This window comes from Belonocnema kinseyi, chromosome 2 (assembly GCF_010883055.1).
Source record: "Belonocnema kinseyi isolate 2016_QV_RU_SX_M_011 chromosome 2, B_treatae_v1, whole genome shotgun sequence".
In the NCBI taxonomy this organism is placed as follows: Eukaryota; Metazoa; Arthropoda; class Insecta; order Hymenoptera; family Cynipidae; genus Belonocnema; species Belonocnema kinseyi.
In genome coordinates, this window is record NC_046658.1 from 78595337 (window position 1) to 78612217 (window position 16881).

The 16881-nt window shown below is 30.3% G+C and overlaps 1 protein-coding gene across 2 annotated transcripts in view; it reads right to left on the minus strand.

The window, feature by feature from the left end:
• The window catches only part of LOC117167604, a 106240-nt gene that overhangs the window by 86269 nt on the left and 3090 nt on the right, over nucleotides 1–16881 (minus strand). The window contains exon 2 of one of the 2 annotated variants that reach the window (XM_033352658.1): nucleotides 7301–7507. In XM_033352658.1, coding sequence (XP_033208549.1) covers nucleotides 7301–7494 — 194 coding nt within the window. In that variant the 5' untranslated portion in view covers nucleotides 7495–7507. The remainder of the gene's footprint in view (nucleotides 1–7300; nucleotides 7508–16881) is intronic. The other variant, XM_033352660.1, reaches the window with a different exon arrangement.

Consider the following 16881-nt stretch of genomic DNA (forward strand, 5'->3'; position numbering starts at 1 on the left):
CCCGCAAGTTTGAGCGCATCTACGCTACGGCACGCGACTGATGGCAATCGCACACCGCACTTGGTCTTAGCATTTCTTCCCATTCGGGCACAGACCTTTTAAAATCAAAGGTGAACAGACCGACAACTGTAATTTTGTGATTTTGAATTGTCTTTTGTTAAAGCTCTTTTGGCTTTAACGAACACATTCTCATCACGTATCTCGTGCTTCGCACTCGATTTTGTCCACCATGTCAACTTTTCTACATTATACACAACAATTTTATATCAATTATAATACATTTTTTATGTAATTCGGCCTGGGATTACTTATTAAAAAATTGCAAAATAAAAAGCAAATTGTATTTATCATGATTATTTTTGTATTTGTTTCTTATTTTGCTTCAAATTGTATTCTAAGCTGCTCTGAAACATGTATCATTTCAATAAATGTATATAATTAAAATTCATAATATGCATACTAATTATTATTTCCTTGTGTTTATAATTTTTTTATTTTTAATGTTGTTTTTTACTATTAAATAAAAACTACTGCGCATCTGCATAGGGTCTAATACAGAAACCTATACAGGGTCCTATATGGGAGCCTATGTCCTCTTTCGTCTTTTCTGTGCTTTTTCCAAAAAGTTAATTTTTACATTTTTTATCTTATGTTTTACGATTAAAAGAAAATCTACTCATCCTATCGAAAAATGCTTGATAATAAATTTATAGATCTTTTTAGGCGAACAACTTTTGTCTGGTAATTTAAGTTCATACCTTGTTTCGTTTTTTCAAACAAATTTAATATTTTTATTTTGAATGTTATTTTTTACGGCTAAAGCAAAAACTACGTGTCCTATCAAAAATTACAGCTCTTTTTTGGATGAACAATTTTTGTCTCATTTTTTCCGTAGCTTATTTCGAAAAGTGATTCATTATAAAGTTGTAGGTCTTTTCAGGGCGCGCAATTTTATCTTATTCATTTTTTTCGTATCTTGCATAGTTTGACCAAAAAATGAAATTTTTGGATTTTTCGTCATTTTTGGTACAATCAAATTTGAAATTTTTAACTATTCAACCAAATTAAAAAAGTTGTTATTATAAGCTTGTAGGGCTTTCAAAAAGCAAAGTTTTTCTTTTCGTGGCTATTTTTCATATCGTACGTTGTTTGGCTTAAAATGTTTATTTTATTTATTTATTTTTTTGGATTTTGAAAATGCTCTAACTCTGATAATTTTCTTTTTATAGAAAAAAGTCATGGGGATAAATTGCTTAACTTTCTGAGTACTATGAACAACCTTACATAGAATTTTTTAATCTTGAAAAAATGTAGTTTCAACAATTTTTTGTACGATCGAATTTGGAATTTTCAACTTTTCGACTAAATTAAAAAAGTTTTTATAATAATCTTTCAGGGCTTTCAAAAAGCAAAGTTTTTCTTCTCCAGACTTTTTTTCGTATCATGCGTTGTTTGGCCAAAATTGTTCATTTTATTTTTTTATTTTTTTTTATTTTGAAAATACTATAACTCTAGTAATTTTTTATTTTTCGAAAAAAGTTGTGAGGATAAATTGTTAAATTTTTTGAATACTATGAATAACCGTACAGAGGATTTTTGAATTTTTAAAAAAGTGGTCTCAAAAATATTAAAAATGTGCCCACTTTTTGAATTTTCATATAAAATGGCTGGCTAACGAACTTAACCTTTAGTTTAGGACACTCAACTAGAGTAGTAAAGGGCAATCTAATAGATTAATTTTTTCAAAAGTCATCGTGTTCACAGCAGACAGACAGACATACATACAGCCATACAGACACATTCGTAAAAACCTGTTTTTCGGATTCAGGTGGTCTCGAAACGTGGAAATTTGACAAAAACTGGGGGGGGGGGGGGGGCAAATTTTACACAAATCTAATACCTTCTCTGATGTGAATGTAAAAATGACGATTATATAACAATAATTTCAAAAACCATTTTTTTTTTAGAAATAGTGTTCAGTTGAGGCACTAGTCTATTTCTCCGATACTGCATATTCTTATATTAAGAAAATATATTCTTGAAGTGTATCAGAAATGATTTCTTGGAAGAAAACTATGTTCTGCATTTGAATACATCTCTATATGAAGTAACACAATAAAGTTTTACACTCATATTCTATCCTCCCCATTCGTACCTGCGATTGACTTGAATCAAGTAATATTTTCTTGAGTCAAAAACAATTTTTTTCAGTATAGGAAGAATTCTTCTATTCTTATATTGTTAATATTATCGTTTACTTTCTAAAATTCAGTAACAATAGGACCCCGCAGCAAATTAACAGAAAACAGATTTTAGTCAAAACACTGTGATTTCAGTTTTTGCAAAACTTTGATTTCCTTGATTGAGTCTTTAAGGGATAATGAGAAACCCTCTTATAATGAAAAAAATACTTCCCATGCTAGGCAATGTTTCTCAAATTTATTTTTATGTGATTTCCGAACCCAATATTTTGATTAACAAATCTCCTGTGGTTTTAGTAATATCGATTTCCTTATTTAAATTTTTTAAAAGATGTTAAAACAACCTTTAGAATTAATTAAAACACTTTTCCTGGTGTCGAGTGTTAACTGCATTTATTTTAAAGTACATTTATTTTAATGTACTCCTACAAGGCGCCGTTTTTAAAATGTATTGCGAAGTCATTTTCGACCCCAATATTTTAATAAAAACATATCCCGTGTGGTTTAGGTTTTTAGGAAATTTTGATTTCCTAGCTTGAATCTTTAAGGGATGTTAAAACAATCTTAAAAATAAATGTAAACACTTTTCCTGTCAGGCCATCTTTCTCGAATATTTATTTTGGAGCGCTTTCCGTTCCCAATTAATTAAAAAAAAATATATTCCGTGGTTTTGATTTTTAGGAAATGTCGATTTCCTTTCTGGTGTCTTTAGGGCACGTCAAAACAACTTCCGAACATCCTGTATACACCAAATTGTCAATCTTCAAGAATCTTTATCTTTTTGGAACCGAAAAATAAAAAAAAACTATTATTGGCAGAAAGTTAATTCTTTCTAATTGAAAAGTCTAGTCAATTTTTGTTCATGATTCATCTCTTTTTTGTCAAAAATTGAAAGGTTTTGTTGAACATTCATCTTTTTGAATAAAATATTAGTTGTTTTGTATTGAAATTTCTTCTATTTTGATTGAAAGTAATTTCTTTTTTATTCAAATGTTTTTTTTTAATTCATCTTTTTTGGTCGACAATTCAACAGTTTTGTCGGACACTCGTTTTTTAAAATAGAAAATTAATTTTCTGAAACTTCGACGTTTAGCATCAAAATTCAACTATTGGGTTGAAAATCCATTTTTTGTTTGAGTTTGATTTGTGTTCTGTATGAGCATTAATTTGTGTAGTTTGAAAATTCAACTATATGGTTAAAAGTTCAACTATTTAGTTAAAAGGTCAAACATTTTGATGAAAATTTAAATATTTTGTTATTCATTTTTTGGGTCAAAATATATATATATTTTTTTTTGAAAATGGAATCATTTTTGGTTGCAGTTAAAGTTTGTTTAAAAATTCGATAATTATGTTCAAAATTTATCTTTCTCAGTTGAAATTGAACTATTTGGTTAAAAATTCAACTATTTTGTTGAAGACTTAACTGTCTTCTAAACTATTCTTCATTTTTGGTTTGGAAAATAAATTATTTGATCGAAACTGCAACTATTTTTGTTTGGAGCTTAATTTTTTAGTTTAAAATTCATCTTTCTGGGTTGCAATTAAATATTTGGTTGAAAATTCTTCGCTTTTGATTGAAAGTTTAACTATTTTGTTACAAATAAAAATGTTTCGTCTTAAATTAATTTGTTTTCGACTTTTTAGTTCGAAAACTCAAATAGTCTTCGGCTGTAAAATTACTTCTCTTGGTTGAAAATTAACTTTTTTTTTGCAAAATTATATATATATTTTTTAAACCTTAGAATATGGTACCTACAAAAATGTTGTTTTAACCTCGGAGAAAATGGATATTAAGTCTAAAAATCTAAATTTTTAACTTATAGTAAAATTTAATATCCAGGTTTTAAAAACTCTGGATAAACAAATATAGAGATATTAAACTTTACTCTCTGGATATTAAATTCTGATATCAAGATATTACACCTAAATATTTATATCATTGTCCTGTAATGAAAAATCCAGATTTGAGTCTTAATATCTATTGTTCTCCGTGAAGAATGCATTCCTCTGTTATTCTCGTCTTTTTTTAAATGCCATATTTTCCTTATTTTTTTTACTCTAGAGGGAAAGACCCCCCCCACCCCCAGTTTCCATTTCCAGAGAAAGAAAATCCGTAATTTTTGTTTTCGAAATTCGAAAATTAACACCGGACACTTCAAAACCCCATTTAATTACCACGGTAAAATTTGGAATTTTAGACAAATTCAGCTCATGTTCCAGGATTTCATCAAGACGTGCCAAACTAATACACTAATAATTTATATTAGCAACCCACCCTTAGCTGCCTCGGAGCACCCCAAATATGACACAAAAAAAATACATTTTCACGTATTATTTTTACTTTTTAGCAATTTCCGTCGTCTTTTTCATACAAATAATTACTAATGTACAATTTTAATATTCACTATCTCTTTTTAAAGAATTTTTAAATTGTTTGAACAATTATTCATTCCCAAAAAATGTAAAAAATAATCGTATTTTCTGATTAAAATGCAATATTTTGTCATTGTTTATAGTAGTAATTTTTTCTAAAAATATTATGTAATTATTTAAACAATTATTTATTTTTTATTTTTGAAATTTCGAAATATAATGTTTAAAAAATTTCCATTTGTTTAAACAATTTTTATTTGCTCAAACAGTTATTTTTCCGAGAGACCTCCCTCGGACTAACTCCAGATTTTTTGTGACTTACCACGAGACTCCCTCGAAAAGTTAATCGCGCGGTACTCGAAACAGATCCCCCGAGTGTTCCCGACAGAGTTACGAATCTTGCCGATAGGGATTTCGCCGAACCGGCCCACAGTGGCAGTGGACTGAAATCCAGAATTTCCGAACAAAATTCGAAATTTGAATATTTTTGTCCAATATTTTGCAATTTATGGTTTTAGGGATCGCTGATCACAAAAATGGAATCAGATTTGAAAAATTCAAAATTGCGGATCCAAAATTGCGGACTTGTTCTCAAAATAATCTCTTTTTCGGGCCTAAATTATGACTAGAGGGGGTTTCGGGGTTGCTGATGACGAAAATGAAATCAGATTTGAACATTTCAAAATGGCAGATCCAAGATGGTGGGCATGTTCTCTAAATAATTTCTTGTTTCGGCTAAAATCATGACTAGAGGGGTTTTCGGGGTCGCTAATGAAGGAAATGAAATCAGATTGAAAAATTCAAAATGGCGGATCCAAAATGGCGGGCATGTTCTCAAAATAATTTCTTGTTTCGGCTGGAATTATGACTAGAGGGCGTTTCGGGGTCGCTGATGACGATATTTAACTTTTTATGAAGAAATTCAAAGTGGTTGTTCCAAAATGTTGTTTTGAAAAAGTCCTGCGAGATCCTGTCGAATTCTTGTTTTTTAATACATTTAATTTAATACATTAATGTAAATCATACTAAAAAACTGGCTACCACCATCTGCCCCTGTTGTTTCGCAATGACAATTTATGTAAATTGTAGAAACGCATGATGACGTGCTACTAGAAAAAAATATATTTCCTATAAAAAAGTCATGGATCGTTATAAGATATCTCACGGCCATTTTGTTTTTGGCAAATTTAACATCAAATTCGTAATCAGCGACCTTGAGAACTCGCGTATACAATTTTTAGAGCGAACCAGTTGCAATTTTCAAAAGTCGTTCGCCTTTTTAAATTCGCCATTGTGTTTACAGCAAATCTCATATCAAATTTGTAATCAGCAACCTCAAGAACCCCTGGGTAGAAAGTTTTACACAAATCGGACAACATTTTCGACTTTTGACCAGCATTGGCGATTTGACCCCAGTGTGCAGGCAACCGTTGTTGCACCATTTTCACGAAAAGTAGAAAAAAGTAGAACGCCGCGTTTACAGAATTTTGATCTATATACTTTTCTTGATAAAAAAAAATCAACCTCCAACGGATCTCATAAGATAAAAATTAAATCATTGTTTGAATTTTACATTGTATACAAAAATACTATACTGAAATAGCGAACTTTGAGGTTTTCGTGACACACTGGCACTTATTGAGACTAACTGCGGGACTAACGAAGGAACAACGCAATAGAATTTAGAGATTTCTACTAACCTCCACATGGTCTTTCGTAAGTCCGGGTGTCACCTAAATCTAAGTGACTAGCCCTCGTCGTTTTGGGAAAGTATTATTTAAACAAATTATATTTGTTTAAACAATTATAAAGGGTTAAAGTATTCTTTCTATACACTATACAGTCAGCAACATAATTAAATGTGTTCTATATTATTTCCTTTTATAGTTATCGAAAAAAACTGCTTGGGCAAATAAAGATTGTTTAAACTTATAGAAATTTATTTTAAAATGTTTAAATAGACTATAAATAATTATTAAAATAATAACATAATTTTTTCAAAAGAATGCACTACTGTAAACAATGACAAACATTTACATTTCGATAAGAAAGTACGATTATTTTTTACATTTTTTGGAAATAAACAATTGTTTAAATAATTGAATTTTGTTTAAACAATGAAAAATTATTTACAAAGTCATTGGAAATATTTAAATTATTCATGATTAATTATTTCTATGAAAAAGACGACGGGATAAGCTAAAAAGTAACAATAATACGTAAAAATGTAGTTTTTTTATTTTTGTTTCATATTAGGGGCAATGCAGGGAGGGTAAGGGTGTGTTAGAAATAAAAGTTATTAGTATTGTTTTATCTCGTAGACACTCTTCTTCAACCCCTACAAAGTTTGGCATGTTTCGATGAAACCCTGGAACATGAGTTCAATTTTTCGAAAATTCCAAATTTCCCTTTGTTAATTAAATGGGATTTTAGAGTTCCCAATGACACATGTTAATATTCGAATTTTGAAAAAAGAAAAATACTGATTTTTTCCCCGGAAATGAAAACTGGGGGGGGGGGGGTTGCCCTTCCCTATAGCACGATAACTTCTGAAAAAATTATGTTATTAGATTGGTCTTTGTTCACTCTTTTAATGTCAGAAACTGAAGTTCAAGTTCGTTAGCCAGATCTCATTCCTAAAATTCATTTTGTGCAATAATCATCAGAAACATTGCTAATAGGTTTCGACATAATACAACGAAAAATTACATCAAATAACAAACCTCGCTTGGAGAATAATTTTGTGTGCGTAGACGGGAACTTCGTCTCTTCCTAAAAGAAAGAGTATATCAGCAGACTCCTTATCTTCTGATAGTCTCGCTAAGTCTTCCAGAAGTCTTGGAACTCCAGCGAGTCCAGCTTCTCCGGAAATGATGGATCCTGTCGTTGCACCTACAGCTACAGCTCTGGTTCCCATATTCGCAGATCTGCTGTAAAACAAAAGTTAATCAATTTGTTTATACGCAGAATTCGAATCGACTTTTAATGTTAAGAATTTTGTTTAATGTTCAAAATTTGGTTCAGCAATCATCATTAAGTTTGAAGGATTGTAAATCTGGATTAAAAATACACCAAACTTTCGCTTTCTGTCAAGTGTTAGGGGTTGCCTTCAAATGGCCTTAGACTGATTTCGGGGAGCCAGCAGTTCTAGGAAGGCTGGGAACGGGGTGACTGAAAGCGAGAGTTTGGTGTACTCCTTTCTAAACTATTAAACTCGTCAACTTGCATTATTTTTAAATAAGAGAGGTTTATAATTTACATTAATATAAAGTTTAGAAACATTCATTTGGACAACTTTAAGCTTAAAACTACGCAAGTTAAAGTTTAAAATCTCTAAATTTGAGACTATATAATTTGAATATGAAATTATTAATTTTTTTTAATCATTCAGACTTCACAGCAGAAAATGCTATAAAAATACAACTGTTACACTAACCAGCAAATTTGGATAGTTAATTGTATTTCGTGACACTGAAAGGTCGTCTATCGACAAAAGAATAGAACATAACTGAGAAAATAGATTTTCTACTTGATAATTATTACTATTCGTATATATTTATGACTTAATTTTCTGTTTAAAGTATTTTACGAAAAATCTGTCTGCACTTCCATAACTTCATGGTAAAATAATCAAATTAAACCAATGAGGACATCCCGCTTTTAGGGCCTCTTTTTTAATTGGTCAACCACTGACGCGGGCATGACATTACAGCTCGTACAGGGAACATAGTGGGAGGTGATAAGTACAAATAAGTGCGTTTAGGGGGGTTCAAATAAGTGGAAGTTCAAATCAGTGTAAGTTTACTGTAGTTGAGTTTTAAGTCAAAAAGATAACTTTCAATAAAGAAAGATGAATTTTCAATCAAATAGTATAATAGAAAAATTTCTAGCAAAAAGACGAATTTTTTATAAGACAGTTACATTTTTACCATAAAAGAAAATTTTGAACCAAGGAAGAGTTTTTTTTACAAGCAAAAAATATGTCTTTACTACCGTAAAAGATGAATTTTCAATCCATGAGAACGAATATTTCATCCAAAAACATAAATCTTCAACAAAACCATTCAATTTTCTAACAGGAAAGGTGAATTTTGAATAAAGTAACTGAATTTTCAACTAAATAATGAAAGAGATTAAACCTCAACCAAAAACATTTTCATTTTCAATCAAATAGTTAAATTTTCAAGCCAAAAATACCAATTTTTTAGAATATAGTTGTATAATCAGTTTGGAAACTTAAATTTTCAATGAATATATTGTTTTAGGCCGAAAAGGTAAATTTACAAAAAAATATTTGAAATTTATAATGAACCAAAATATCTAACGGTAAATTCGCATATTGGCACTATATAATTGGACATTTAATCTAAAGAGACGAATTTTCAACAAACAAAAAATAAATTTTTAACCAAATAGTCAAAATTTTAACCAAAAAGAATAAACTTTGAACAAAAAATCCGCCCGCAAGTTTGAACGCGACTAGGGCGCGCGACTGTTGGTTCTCGTGCTTCGCGCTCGATAATATATTTACCTCGTGCTCGGTCTTTGTATATGCCCCATACTTGTGCACAGATTTAAAAAAAAATTAGGTCAAAGCATCGACAACAGTGATTTGTTGATGGTGAATTCTCTTTTGTTAAAGCTCCATCGGCTTTAACGAAAAAATTCTCATCACGCATCTCGTGATTCGCGCTAGAATTTGTCCCTCAAATTGTAAAATTTGTCCATAAACGTATATTATTACAATTCATAACATGCATTGATATTAAAACAGACGTAGTTTCATTGTCTCATTTAAAAAATGCAGCTTCTTTAAAGACAATTTTGTTATTAAACATTTTATTGCGACTTCTACTGGTTTTCAAAGACTGAATTTTCTCATTACCAATTTTATTTTTATGATTTAAACGTTACACATACGGCCGAGAGTTATAGCTGCATTTTATACTGAGAAGGTCACCAAGCTTCAGCAATCTTTGAAATACTTTGAAATAGTTTAATGAAAAAATGTAATTTTTTATTTACCATAACTTTTTTATGCTGTCAAAATTTGAATTTTCAATTTTGCAAGAAAATTCAAAAAGTTGTTATGATAATCTTGTAGGCGTAGGGCATTCAGAAAGCAACCTTTTTCTTCTTCTGACTTTTTTTAATATCGTGCGTTATTTGGCTTAAAATGCTCTCTTTCGTGTTTTTTGAAATTTTGTAAATGCTACAACGCTGATAAATTTTGGTTTTATCATAAAAAGTCATAAGAAGAAATTGCTTTTCTTTTTAATTACTATAAATAATTGCACAGAGAATTTATAAATCTAAAAAAAGTGGTCTAGAAAATTGTCAAAGTACGCTCACTTTTTGAACTTTTATCAAAAATGGCTGGCTAAAGAACTTGACCTTTAGTTTAGGACACTACAAGCTTATACCAAAGGCCAGTCCAATCTGTCAATTCTTCCGAAAGATATCGTACTAACAAAGTAAACATCTAAAGACACACAGGCAGACACATTCGTAAAAACCTGTTTTTTGGATTCAGGGGGTCTCAAAACGTGGATATTTGACAAAAACTGAGATGGGTCAAATTTTACATAAATCTAATACCTTCTCTGATGAGAATGTAAAACTTGTTGGATTTCCTCATTGGGATCTAGTAATTCAGTTCGTATTTAGGCGAAAAACAATGATAAAAATGGGGCACGGGTTAATGTTGACTAATTTGAAAAAAGAATATGAATTTCTTTTACGGAAAACAAAGAAATTTGGAGGGGTCCGTCGCCAAAAATCGAAAGTCGAATTTTTGAACCGCCCTTACAGACATCCGAAAAATAATAACTTTTCATGATTTGAAAAGACAGAAAAATAAAACCTATTAATTATTGTTGATGAAATAAAACATCAATATAAAAAATATTTGGAAATTTGTCACTTATCGAATAAAAATAACTCATGTTGGAGAAATTTATAAAAATATCGTCCTTATGATGAAATTTACTTAAAACTGCCTTTTTTCATTTTCTTGGTGCATTTTCCGGCGAAAATATATGTGCTTGGGGGGGGGGGGGGAATAAGTCCTTCAACATTCTGTCAGAAGTGACTAAACTTTAATTTTAAAAAATTCAATAACAAGTAGGCGAAACCAGAACAAGGTGGATAGAAAAACTTTTGAATTCATGATATTGAGAAATAATGAAGAAGTTGTTAAAGTGTATTACATATCACATTAAAGCCGAAAGTTCCATTTTGAACATAGCAATGTCATAACATGAATTATATTAGCTATTTATACAGAGATTATTTTTCAATACGTTATAAAAAGTTTACAAAGTGCAAACCAACTATCATAGATAAAGAAACCACGAATAATTTTATTTTATTAGTTTGGTAAAAAAAACGTTGCTTTTTTATTTTTCTAATTATTGTCTTGATAGCAGTACCTTACTTATACTCGCAATCTAAAAGCAAAAAAATTACTTTGATACCCAAGACTAACCTGTGAACAATTTAGTCAACTCGTACAGAATGCTTATATTTCATCGGAAAGAGTTTTCAACCCCATTTCAAAAATACATGTTTCCATTTCTCAATTCATAAATAGCAAGTAAGTCGTAAAAACACTAATTACAAAACATGTTTTTTGATATTGCTACCCATCCATCTCTCAGCGGTTTCCCCTACTTCTTTCTTCCACTTTTTTCAAAAAATGAGCTTTTGCCATTGAAATCTCATGCTAATTTCAAAAGTCAGGGAATTTATCTCCAAAAATCAAAAGTTAATTTTCGGAACACTCCAATCCACCCCTCAATTATGAGCTAAAAGAGGAGACAAATACTAGACTCTACTTTTCATACAAATTTTTCCGCAATTTTGTCCCATTAGATAGTAATTTGACGCTACACAAAAATCTCTTTGCATGATGCACATTGTTCTCGATTATCTATTTTTTTTTTTTTTTGGGGGATAACAGTCATTGGGAAAACGTGCGAACGGGCGGAGAGATAAAAAGAATCAACCGGTTGAAACGGGAGCAAAGCAAAAATAATGTCCGTTGGACACCACCCCATGTGGTCACAAGCTCACAATCGACGCGACGGGTGCTGGTGCCTTCGAAAACTACAAAACCGAACTAATTAAAAGGGAATCAAGCGATGCTTGCTACCAGATCGGACCAGGCTAGGTTGTTCCGCATGGATGGACAAATCAAATATTAATCGCGCAATTAGCGTCAATTGTACTTTAATAGGTTTTGTTTTTTCATCCGAATGAATGCGTCGACGGATGGTGCAATAGGAATGCCTGTTACGTCGACACGCGCTCTCTTGTCATCAGTCACGGATAACTCTGACTCGTGGTTCTATCAATTTCAGATCAAAGCTCGATTTTTTTTTCGTTATTTTATCAAAACGTATTTCTGCAACCGGTGGACAACTATACAAACTTTTAATGTTTCACGAGAAATATGTATTCAAATGCGTAATAGGGTGACAGAAAAAAATAGACGTTCACCATTAACATCTAGAAGTTTCAGTACACTGTTAAAAATTTCTATAGCGATTTTACTATAAATGTAATGGAAGCAATATGCATATACCCAAGTGCGAATTGCCGGAGCTGAATACACGGCCCAGTGTTGGTCCAATTTTGGCAGCCAAAGGTCTGCTAAGTTATTGGGCAAATATCAGCATTTTAATCGGCCCAGTGTTGAGCCAGTGCTGGCAACCTATATTGGCTATTTATATTTGCCGATCCTCCACCGATGCTTGGCCCAGAATTGGCACTTTGTTTCATCATGTCTTAGTTTCAGCACCTAATAAACAAATCTTACACGAAAAATTAAAAAGATTTATTGAAAAATTGTCAAAGTTCACGATGAAATTTGTTAAGTTCTGTCATTAAAAATTGTTAATGTTTATAAAAATTACATTTCCTGTCATTCCAAGAATTTGTAAAACAGGCTACAACGGATAAAAATGAAATATTACGCGAAGAAAAATTGTAATCGATTTAAATTATTTATTTAAAAATTAGTGTATTGATATTCCTGTTAACATTTCGTGTATTTTACATTTACACAACGTCGCATAATAATAAATAATTAGAAAAAGAGAGCTTAAAATTTGGTTCTTTAACTTTTCTGAACTGCAGCTTATGAGAATGGCTTTTTCACAGTTTCAACTTGTCAGTTTAGCGGAGTGGTTAGCACGCCCGGCTGCTAGGCGATAGATTTAGGTATATAGATGTAGGTTCGATACCCTGTAGCTTTAGAAATTTTAATTGTAATATAAAGTTCAAAATGTAATATATGTAATTCAGTCTAAACAGGACCATTAATATTTATATTCAAAGTACTCGCAATCAATTAATATTTGTTTTTTAAATAACTTTTCTGTCATATCCTTAGACCGTAGCCAGTGTTGGGCCGACAATGGCAGACAAGCCCTGGCTGCCAAGTCAAGGCCATAGTTATCAATCCGGCAATGGCACGACGATGGCAGCCAGGTTTGGTCCAATACTGGCACCCAGTGTTGGGCCGACAATGGCAGCCAAACCTTGGCTGCCAAGTGCAGGCCATAGTTTTCATTCCGTCATTGGCGCGATAATGGCAGCCGAGCTTCGGCAATATTTTTTCCGACTCTGGGCCAATGTTGGGCCGTATGTGACTTCGCACTTGGGTACGTGTAGTAAATTTAATATACCATTATCTTGTAAAATAATATTCATGCATAGTAAAATAGAGTTCATAAAAGTTGAAAGTTCTTTGATATATTCAAATTTTGTCAAATATTTAAAACTAAAATAATAAAGTACAACTCATCGACTAAATTCTTATTTATAATCAAAGTGCAACGTACGGGTGGTGGGGTTAACATCAAAATTCACTGGCAATGTGAGAATTTTTGCGTGAGTACTGCTGCTTTTAGGTTAGGTGTCTTAATTATGTACTTAATTAAACTTATCCGCTTGAAACCCAGTATAATTTATGTTCAATTAGAAATAAATATAATGCTTTATTATTTAGAATTAAACATTACTGCCAAAATTGTTTTTAATTTGTGTAAAGTGAAATTACCTGGCTCTTCTAAGAATTGATCAATATACAGGCATATTAAATTTACTATGCAGCCTCTTAATAACTATTTCATAGACCGAGTTCTTATATTTAGTATACAAATGTACAGTAAATATATATTAAAATTGCAAACATTTTTAACAGCGTAGATAAACATATTTAATGTTTAACTGAAAGACAGCCAGCTATATGTTAGAGGCAATGTAGAGCGTTCTTACCTAGAAGAATCTTTTTAATAAGAAACAGCTCTTACGTCAACTATTTTACTCTTTGCAAACAATATACAGCATTATTAATACTTGTAAACAAAATGCTAGTAATTACCAATTCTTCACAAGTTAAAGGCAGCGGAGCCCTAGAGGACACAGGGAGCAATACCCCCTTCAGAATTCGCCCAGGGAGGGGATAAGCATTGATTAACCTCCCTCTGAAATCGAATGATTAAATTCATTAGACCGTTTTAATTTTTCCAAAAATCTTCCTGAGATCTTTGTGAAATAATATACGTCTTTATGAAATCTTCTTAGTCAATCCCAAATCTTTGCTAAATGTTTTAAATCTTTGTAAGATCTTTTAAATCTTTGGGAAATCATTGAAATTTTTAACAAATCTTTAAAATCTTTGTAAAATCTTTCAAATCTTTCTAAAGTCATTGAAATCCTTCCCAAATATTTGAAATCTTTGGGAAGTCATTGAAATTTTACAAAATATTTGTAATCTTTGAAATCTTTGTAAAATTTTCGAAATCTTTGGAAAATCGTTGAAATCTTTGTCTAATATTTGAATATTTGTGAAATTGTTGAAATCTTTTAGAATATTTGATATTTTTGAAATGATTGCAATCTTTGGAAAATCATTGAAATATTTGTAAAATCTTTTAAATCTTTGGGAAATAATTGAAATATTTATGAAATAATTTAAACAATTTTCAATTGGTGAAATCTTTTTAATCTATCTTAAATATGTATAAAGCCTTTAAAATGTATGGGATGTCTTTGTGAAATGTTTGGAAATCTTTGCGAAATATTTCAAATATTTTGTAAATATTCAATCTTATTTTTGAAATTATCGAAATCTTTGAAAACTTTGTGAAATCATTTAAATCTATCCGAAATCTTTGCAAAATATTTGAAATCTTAGGAAAATTCTTGAAATCTTTATAAAATATTAAAAATATTGTTGAAATATTTGGTATATTTTTTAAATTGTTGAAATTTTTTAGAAATCACTGAAGTCTTTGTAAAATCTTCTTAAACTATCCGAATTTTTTGCGAAATACATGAAATTTTTGTGAAATCTTTAAAAAAGCATTTAAATCTTTGTAAAGTATTACACACATTAGATGATATTTGTGAAATTGTTTAAATCTTTGCGAAATATTTCAAATATTTGTGAAATCGTTGGAAATCATCGCAATGTAGTATTTGAAACATTTGTGAAATTATTGAAGTATTTGGGATATCATTTATGTCTGTGAAATTTTCAAATCAATATGAAATCTTTGTGAAATCTTTGCAAAATATTTGAGCCCTTTGCGAAATGTTCGAAATCTTTGAGAAATAATTAAAACCCTTTAAAAATATTTTTGAAGTATGTGGTATATTTTTAAATTGTTGAAATCTTTGCGAAATCATTAAAGTATTTATCCGAAATCGTTCAGAAATATTTGAAATCTTTGCGAGATGCTTAGAAAATCATTAAAATCTTTGTGAAATATGCGTAATATTTTAAAAATATTTGATCATATTTATGAAATTCTTTAAATCCTTGCGAAATCGTTAAAATCTTTGAGAAATCTTTGTGAAGACTTTTGAAAATCATTGAAGTCTTTGAAAAATCTTTATTATATATTTAGTAATATTTAGGAAATTGTTGAAATCTTTGTGAAATTTTTGACAATATGAATTTTATTCATGCATTTATTATTTTTTATTATTTACTACTTATTGTTAATTTATCATTATTTACATAAAATTTATATTTTGTATAATATTATTATACTATGTACAAAGTGTGTCATTCAATATTATAAGTTTATTCTCCTGTCCCACCTAGAGGAAAAAGGCTCCGTCGCTTCTACAATAAGTTTATATAAGACACGAAATGGCATCGGACGACATTGACTATAAGCTTCAGAAAGTGGTCGACAGAGGTCTGGTGTGTTTTCTTGTACGAGTCTAACATCTTGAATATTTTAGTTTAACATACAAATATATTTAAGCTTGATATTTCAAAAAGATGGTAAATATTTCGTGTTAATATCTGTATATTTGGTGCTACTATCTTATACTTTAAACATCTACCATCAAAAATCTATTTAATCCGTGTAAATGCACAGAAAATTACTTTTGGTCAAAATGTCTGATTAAACCTTTTTTTTATGATTTTGAACCTGCAAATTAATGATTTAAAAAAAAATTATTAGAAATACGGAGTTTTTACTCAAGCCCGCTGAAACAAAACTTTGTACCCAGCAACTTGACAAAAACACATCCCTTAAAGATTCAAACAAGGAAATCAATATTTCCTAGAAATTAAAAATAGAGAGGTTTTTCGATGAAATTATTATGGTCATAATTTACTGTAAAATAAAAGTTGTAAAAATCCCCTACGGAGAAAAGTGTTTGAATTTATTTTTAAGGTTGTTTTTAGAATCCACTGAAGATTTCAGCAAGGAAATACATATTCCCTAACGGAAACAAATTGAGAATAAACATAGGAAATATATCCCAGCAGAAGACGTTGTATTTATTTTAAAATTCCTTAAAGATTCGAACAAGATTATTGGATTATATAGTATTCAGTTTGGAAAATAATTCGCAATAAATGCATGCTAGCATAGGAAGGTGTTAGGTTTCTTTTAAGGGTTGTCTTGGCATCCCATAAACACTCAAGGAAGGAAATAGACTTTTCCAAACAGCCAAAATCTCGTGAGATTTATAGATTCTATTATTGAGATTAGAAAACGATTCACAACATATATATCCTATAAGAAGGAGTTTTTGGAATAATTTTTAGGGGTTTTTTAACATCCCATAAACATTCAAGCAAGGAAATCGACGTATTCTAACAACCAAAATCACAAAGGATTTTTTTATTATAAACGTATCGAAAAAAATAAAGTTCTTCATTTTTAGTTCTACACGGAAAAAAAATTCTTGAGGCGAACGAGTGAATAGAGAATATATTAAACTCAAAGAAAGTGTACGCTTGAATTAGGTAAAACGTTTAGTTAGAAGA